At 49.4% G+C, this 7,769-nt stretch overlaps 1 protein-coding gene across 1 annotated transcript; it reads left to right on the top strand.

Moving 5' to 3' along the window:
• The first annotated feature begins 486 nt into the window (after window positions 1-486).
• On the top strand, window positions 487-4,229 carry NKX1-2 (NK1 homeobox 2). The gene is made up of 2 exons (XM_035138525.1): window positions 487-712; window positions 3,604-4,229. The coding sequence occupies exons 1-2, from the start codon at window positions 487-489 to the stop codon at window positions 4,227-4,229; spliced, it is 852 nt and encodes a 283-aa protein (XP_034994416.1).
• Window positions 4,230-7,769: the final 3,540 nt, after the last annotated feature.

Below are 7,769 nucleotides of genomic sequence, written 5' to 3'. Positions count from 1 at the left end.
TCACTTCATAGCCTATAGGAGGGGAGGGAGCGGAAAGGCTGCAATCTCATCGATTAAAATACCATTTCCAAGGCTTGTCCTCTTCTCCATGTGTTTGGGCGGGCAGCAGGATTTTAAAAAAAAAACCAAACCAAAAACAACCACAGAATAATAAAGGAAGCAGAAGGAAAGTGGCAGTAGTAGGTGGATTGGAAGCCCATTTCCTTCCAATCGCAGCCTCCTTCGCTTGTTAATCTTGGATCCTCCTCTTTCTCCTCTCCCTCTCTCCCCCCACCCACCCCGGAGATTCCCCTTCTCTCCAGACAAACCACTCCGAAGTCCGCGCTGGGTGCATCCGAGGGAGACCCTCCTGCCTCTTATGGACAGCCTCCCCCCGGGCTCAAGCCGCGCGTCTTCCGAGGGAAAGCGGGGCTGGCTTTTCACCTGGCCGTGCATTTGCTGCCAAGCTTGGGCCGTCGCAGATCTACCCGGGACTCGGAGCGGGGAATGCTGGACTGTCCGGAGAGTGGGGCCAAAGGAGCCCCCATCCACACGAAGATCTCCTTCTCCATCCTAGACATCCTGGATCCTCAGAAATTTACCAGGAAGAGCAACCCAGCAGCAGGGAGAAGGGAGAGCTTCCCCCACGCGGGGCAGCGGGAGAAAAGTTTGGGAAGAGTTGACGCGGAAAGGCACCCGAGCAGCAGGAGGAATAAACTAGAGGCATATCATGGTAGGCGGCGCGTTCTACTTTTATCTGATCCGCGCGGTTTGGCTGGGTTTCAGGAAAACTTCCGAGCTGGCTCATTTCTGGAAAGCGGCAAAAGATGCTTCCAGGTGTCTTTCTTAGCATAACTTCCAGAGGGGGTAGTGGGGGGGGGACAAAAAGGCTTGTGTGACCCATTAAAAGTTTTGATAGATTATTGCGGACTAGTGTTTTACTGGGATTCACCATCCCATGCATATATGGTCGCCCTATAGATCTGTGGCTATTGAACCGCAGGGTAGCGTGTGCTTCTTGATGGGACACCAAGCGTGGGAATGATGTGCAGCAACGGTTAACTTTTTCGTTTGTGGGTCGCAGCGGGGCTTGGCTTGAATTCAGTTTCACAGAACGGTAGGGTTGGAAGGGAACCCAAGGGTCATCTAGTCCAACCCCAGTTTGTTGATTGAGAGCGCGGAAAGGCTGCTTTTCCTTGGTAAAACTTTAACCCCCGGGGGATGCTTAACATAACTTTAAAACAAACTCTTAACCCAATATGTACGGGGGTGGTGGGACGCGGGAGCAGCGGCCTCCGTCTGCCGTGAAGACGTGCAGACAACGCGGAAATTCAGCCGGTGAAGCTTCTGCAATGATGGCAAGCTGAATCCCCGCCCCCCCATCTGCACCTGTTAAAGACACAGGGCTTGCCATGAATTAAAATACCGATAATGTTGTGGATGACGAATCTCCAGCGTCTGGTGAAGGAAGTCACCTTTTGCTTTTTATTTCTGTGTACATGTGAATCCTCCTCGCATTCAAGACAGGGTCTGCGGCGGAGCTAAACGCCTGGATTGAGCTATTATTACGGACGAGGTGTATCCTCACTCACCTCTCTCACTTCCGCGGAAGGTCGCAGGCTCGCAGCTGCCCAGGCCCCGCGGCCCGGCTGCGTTTCCCCTTTAAGAAGGGGCGGAAGGGGGACACGGCGAGCGCAGCGCGGTCCCCCTGGCGGAGTCCCGGCGGAGTTCGCCGCGCCCCCAGCCAGGTCTGCGCGGGAAGCTGCAGCCAGGCGCGATTGTTTTCGGCTCAGCCTGGCCGGATGGCAGCCTGATTGGCAGAGGGACGCGCCGGGCGAAGGACAAGCGAGATAATTGTTCCTGTGGCCTCCCCCACCAGAGGATGCCTTCGCTCCCCCTTGATCGATATCCTATTACCGACTCCCGCGTATCTCCTTCCCACAGCTTGCCGGTACCAACTTCAAACCCCTTCCCCCCCTTCTGATCCTAATATTGTTCGATTAAAACTTACCTTTAATAGATGACATCTATCGATCCGCCCCTTCACAAATCTGAAACTCTATTAGTGCGGCCGGGGAAAAAGAAGATGGAAAAGAACGGGAAGGAGGGCGGGGTGGGGGTGGGGTGGCGAGAAGGTGGAGGATTTACTTCTCTTAAAAAACAAAAACAAAAAAACTTTTCTTAACTTTTTTTTCCTTCTTAAAAATATCTGTATCTCCTCCTGCCAGTTTTCCATAATTAGTTCCCCAGTTCTGAGATTATAATTCTGGTGGAAGGGGCTGCCTAAGAAATGACAAGTTTTGATGGGGCGGTAAAGCAGACACGCGTCATTCATGACTCACGTTATGTACAGTCTTGCGTGTTGTCTTATCGTCCCGTCCATTTATATATATATGCCAGCTCTTCCTCAATTCTCCTCCTGATTTAATCCCCACAACAACCCTGTGAGGTAGGTTAGATTGAGCAAGTGACTGGCCCACGGAGACCTAGTGAGCTTCATTGGTGAACCCTGGTCCCCCGCAGATCATAGTCCGACACCCTTAAGCGTCGCACTGCACTCGTGCCCATCAAAGCTCTTGTCTTACTGGGTAGAAGCCCCCTTAGGTACACACCAAAAGGAGTAGTTTCCCTCACCCTCCATATCACATTGAAAGACAGTCCCACGACAGGTGGTGGACTCTTCTTCCTTTGAGGTTTTTAAGCAGAGGTTGGATGGCCATCTGTCATGATGCTTTAGTTGAGACTCTTCCATTGCAGGGGGTTGGGCTAGCCTAGATGACCCCCGGAGTCCCTTCCAACACTATGATTCTATGAAACACCTTTATTGAAGTACCTGGGCTCAGGCATTCCTAGAACTGAAATCAAGGTCCCTGCAGAGGAGGCATCAGAAGCCGGACGGGGAGATGCCGAGAGGATCGCAGAAGGCGAAGGGGCAAAGTGAATCTCTGCTGGGGGGACGGGGGGACGGACAGACGACGACGTGTTTAGATCCCTGGAAGAAAAACATGTTCATTTTAACGCGCACATCGTAAACATGCTTTCTCTGAAGTCCGACTGATTTCGAGGGGGTTATCTTCCTGGAAAGCACATTTAGAACCCAGATCCTCTTTTACTTGTCCATTTCTGGTTCAGTTATTGACCAGACCCCGGAATGTGGAAAGTAACGTTCTTTCAAGGGTCCAGCAATGGGGATGCGCCCTATTTGACAGTTTCCCCCTCATCCCTGGCACCCTGTACGTCCCGATATGGGACACTGGCAACTTCTCGGGGAAAAGGAACTCTGCGTATGCTCAGCGGCACTGATTAAAAAGTCAGCATTGCTCGTGACTGGCCTTTATTTGACTCTATACGCAAAATTTCTTTTTAAGCCGCTGCGCATGTTTCCAGGGCTAAGACCCTCCGAACCGTTTGTGTGTGTTTGTGTATGTGTGTGAGAGAGAGGGAGAGAGAGAGAGTCAATGTGTGATGGGGCTGAACTGAATGCAGCGTCCGCTCCATCGGGCAATTACGCGGAGATTGCGATGCGGATCCAGGCGGAGAGGACCCGCTTCTGGGCAGGGAAGCGGCCCTTAGGCGGGTCGGGAAAGGCCCCTCGCCTCATTCTGTCCTTGTGTGTCTCCCCAGATGGCAGCAGCAGCGCAGAGAGCGAAGCGGCCGCCCTGGAGGCACCGGAGCACGAGGAGCCGGGCCGGGACGGCGGCCGCTTGGCAACGGGCCCCGCGCCGCTCCATTCGCCCGACTTCCCTCCCTCCTCGTCGTCGGACCTGGACGATCCCGGCTCGCCTCTGCCACCTCCGTCGTCCAAGAGGCGCAGAGCGGAGCCCAGCTGCGCCAAGCCTCGCCGGGCCCGAACGGCCTTCACTTACGAGCAGCTGGTGGCTCTGGAGAACAAGTTCCGAGCCACGCGGTACCTATCGGTGTGCGAGCGCCTCAACCTGGCCCTGTCGCTCAGCCTGACCGAGACGCAGGTCAAAATCTGGTTCCAGAACCGAAGGACCAAATGGAAGAAACAGAACTCCGGAGGCGACGGCGCTGCGCAGCCTGGGAACAGCGCCTTGCCCGCGGGAGGAGATGGCAGCCCCAGTCCGCCAGGCCCCAGCAGCCTGGCCTACCAGACTTTCCCCTCGTACGCCTCGGCCAACGTCCTCTTCCCCGGGGCAGCTCCCCTTCCTCTGGCTGCAGGAGGGGGACCCTTTCCCTCCTTTTTTAGCCCCACGTACCTGGCCCCCTTTTATACCCCTCACCTATAAGAGGAACCTGTTCCCTGCAGGGTTTGCAGGTGTCCCCTGTGCGGGAGTGAAGAGCAAACCCTCTACCGAGTTGAAGCAAACCAAGGAAATCCAGTTTTGACATTCCATCTGCTGAAATGTCTGTTTTCCTAAGTGTTATTTATGAGCATGCCCTCTAATATTCCACCCTGTGGTCACCATTACCTAGTTATGGGTGCTCCCCCCCTTTTTTTTTTAGTTTTGACTTTGGGTGGGAAAAGAGAAGGGGGCGGGAATACATCCCAATCCCAAACTTTTTTTAAAAAAAAAGCAAAAGCAAAACTTCATCAGCTCCTTTAAATTTGCGGAAACCAGAGTGAGTTTCAATGCAAGAATATGGATTTATTTCAGAAATAAGAGGGCAGGTATATTTGATATGTATAGGACTATTCCTTTTGATTCTTCTATAGAGAATGAAAGAAGACACAAATCAAATGTGGATTTAACAGGCTGGAAGGGCATCAAAGGTTCCCCCACTATAATGTTCTCCTCCCCCCTCTTGTTTCTATCTAGTGCCCTGTGATGCACTGAGCCACTGTAATTCAGTTCCCACCCTTGTTAGATTGGCTAGATACTGGACCAGTCCATAGTATGCATTCTAAGGTATGCATACTATAGCGTACCCATGCTGCATGATCCTGTCTGAACATTACATTTACTCCTAGGCAGAAATACAGGATGTGTGTAACAGTGGAATATGCAAAATGTAGATTGGAAATGAAGGCAGTATTTTAATAAAATGTGCACTGGACTGCATACGACCTTGTATTTAAAAGCAAATTTTCCTGCTTGGTGGTAGGTCCGGAGCCACCAGAGGGCGGTATAAGCCTTATGTGGCGTTCAAGTAACTAGTGGGTTAAGTAAAATAAAAAAAATTCCTTCAGTAGCACCTTAAAGACCAACTAAGTTTTTATTTTGGTATGAGCTTTCGTGTGCATGCACACTTCTTCAGATACAGTGAAATGGAAGTTTCCAGGCACTTATGTAGAGAAGGGGTGGGGAGGGGTGGGGATGCGGAGGGGGGATCACTCAGAAGGGTGGTGGAAATGGGTGATTGACTGACTGATAGCTGTTGATGACCGCAAACGACTGCAAATGGTTTTGCATGAAAAAGCAAGGGTTGAGATGGCTGAAGATCGCTTATCATGTATAATGAGATTTTTGCAGTCGTTTGCGGTCATCAACAGCTATCAGTCAGTCAATCACCCATTTCCACCACCCTTCTGAGTGATCCCCCCTCCGCATCCCCACCCCTCCCCACCCCTTCTCTACATAAGTGCCTGGAAACTTCCATTTCACTGTATCTGAAGAAGTGTGCATGCACACGAAAGCTCATACCAAAATAAAAACTTAGTTGGTCTTTAAGGTGCTACTGAAGGAATTTTTTTTATTTTACTTCGATCCAGACCAACACGGCTACCTACCTGTAACCAGAACTATAGTGGGTTAAGTGCAACCCTATGCATGTTTACAAGTCCAATCCCACTGTCCAAGGGACTGCACTCCCAGATAATTGTGCATAAGATTGGACCATAAGCGTGCTACAGGCTACAACCTCAACCAAAGTAGAGATCCCATTCTAGTTTAATGATCTGAAAAGGTTTTGTTCATGTACAAGAACAGGTATTGTGGGTTTTTTGTTTTGGTTTAAAGTATATAAAGATATACTTCATACATAAAAATTGTATCCTCATATGAAATTGACAGGAATAGCACCAAGTACACTATAAGATACTGCAAATGTTTTACTACCTTTGGTGTGGGAAGAGAGCGATCACCACTACAATAAACTGGCTGCAGATCTTTAACCAACTCACACTTCCTTTTGTGCTAGTGCCTTATTGCTACCATCCTGCTGACCAGCCAAGGCAGGCAACGGTTACATTAAAAAATAAGGCTGTATGTGTGCTGTATCCTGAAATTCAACATGTATCTAACTCTAACCCAGAAACCACAGGTTGCATTTACTTGGCATACATAAAGCAGGCATCACAAGTGTGGCCCATAGGTACAATGGTGCTCTTAAGAGTGCTCAACAAATCCTCTATCTCCCATTCAATGTCCCCTTGGTCATGAGGTGCTAAATTATGGTTGCCTTTTTATACCTTGAAAAGTACATAGTGCTGAAGGAGGAAGTGTTGCTCCTTGCCACTTCCTCTTTATATGTACTTTTCAAGGCTTAGATTAATCCCACTGTAGGTGGCCAAAGCAGGTGGTGCTCACAGCACTTGCTGAAAAATGTGCTCACAGCCTTAAACAGTTGGCAGCTCCTGGAATAAGGCAAGATGTGTGCTAAAGATGTAGACATTATAGAATGTAAGGACTTCTCCCATTTGACCCTATAACAAAGACAAAAATACAGTATTGATTTGGGTTTCTGGAAGAATATGCATTCAAACCATTTCCTAATGAGACTTATCTGCAGATTTTTTCTTTAGGGTCCAACTTTTTCACTCCTGAGGATCATGCTCATCTTGGCCCTTTGTGGTACAGTACTCAGTTCAAGTTTGTGCCCAAGACTTTTTTTTGGCACTTTTTAGGGTAATACAGGTTTTTTTGTTGGATGGACAATTCTCTTAGCCCCATAATTGGATTGTTTCTTCCTTTTTAAAAAAGTGGGTGGGGGGAGACTTAATTTAAAAAAATGTACCTGTATATGTCTACTCAAAAATCTTCCTGGATTCAATGGGGTTTACTCCCTAGTGAGGGGGAGGCTAGGATTGCAGCCTTAACAAAAACCCTCTTCCACATGAGCACAGCAGCAAGAAGTACCTGTGCCCCCACCATTCCAGTTTAAGTGGGGGTGCTCCTGTATTCATGGAAGCTCCCAATGCATTTTAGAACCCCGGAAAAATGGTTTTGCAATCCTGTGCACCCTTACCTGGCAAGTAAGGCCAACTGAGCACAGTGGGGGTTAGCGCTTGAGTAGATATGCATAAGCTTGCACTATAAGAGAATGAGCTGTGAATCCGCAAGTCCAAATCTTGCCTCTGCCATCATGAACACATTAAATGACTCCAGGCAAGCCACTCTCTCATAAGAGCATAAGAGCCTGCTGGATTAGGCCAATGGCCCATCTAGTCCAGCATTCTGTTCTCACAGTAGCCAACCAGTTGCCTACTGGAAGCCCCCAAGCAGGTTCTGAATGCAAGAGCACTTTCCCTTCCTGCTATTTCCAGCTACTAGTGCTCAGATGCATACTGCCTCCAGCAGCATGGCAGAGCATAGCCACTGTGGCTAGTGGTGAGGGGACCCAGGCTCAGTCCCCCCCCCTTCAGTCTACTTTGCAACATTTTAGATAATACTGTGGGCTTCCTTACAGGGTTGTTGTAAGGATTATAATGAGATAAACACACGTGAAAGACTTTGAGCACTGAAAAATGCTATACAAAAGTTTATTATCACACACATTGGTGCGGCAGCGGCGGCGGGAGGGGAGGTAAACATTGGTCCCAGAAGGCTATGAAATGTACGAGGTCGAGTGCACCTGCGAATTCTCTGCAAAAGTCAAATGTTCGCAGC

This window comes from Zootoca vivipara, chromosome 5 (genome assembly GCF_963506605.1).
Source record: "Zootoca vivipara chromosome 5, rZooViv1.1, whole genome shotgun sequence".
In the NCBI taxonomy this organism is placed as follows: domain Eukaryota; kingdom Metazoa; phylum Chordata; class Lepidosauria; order Squamata; family Lacertidae; genus Zootoca; species Zootoca vivipara.
This window is presented reverse-complemented; position numbering and strand designations above follow the sequence as displayed.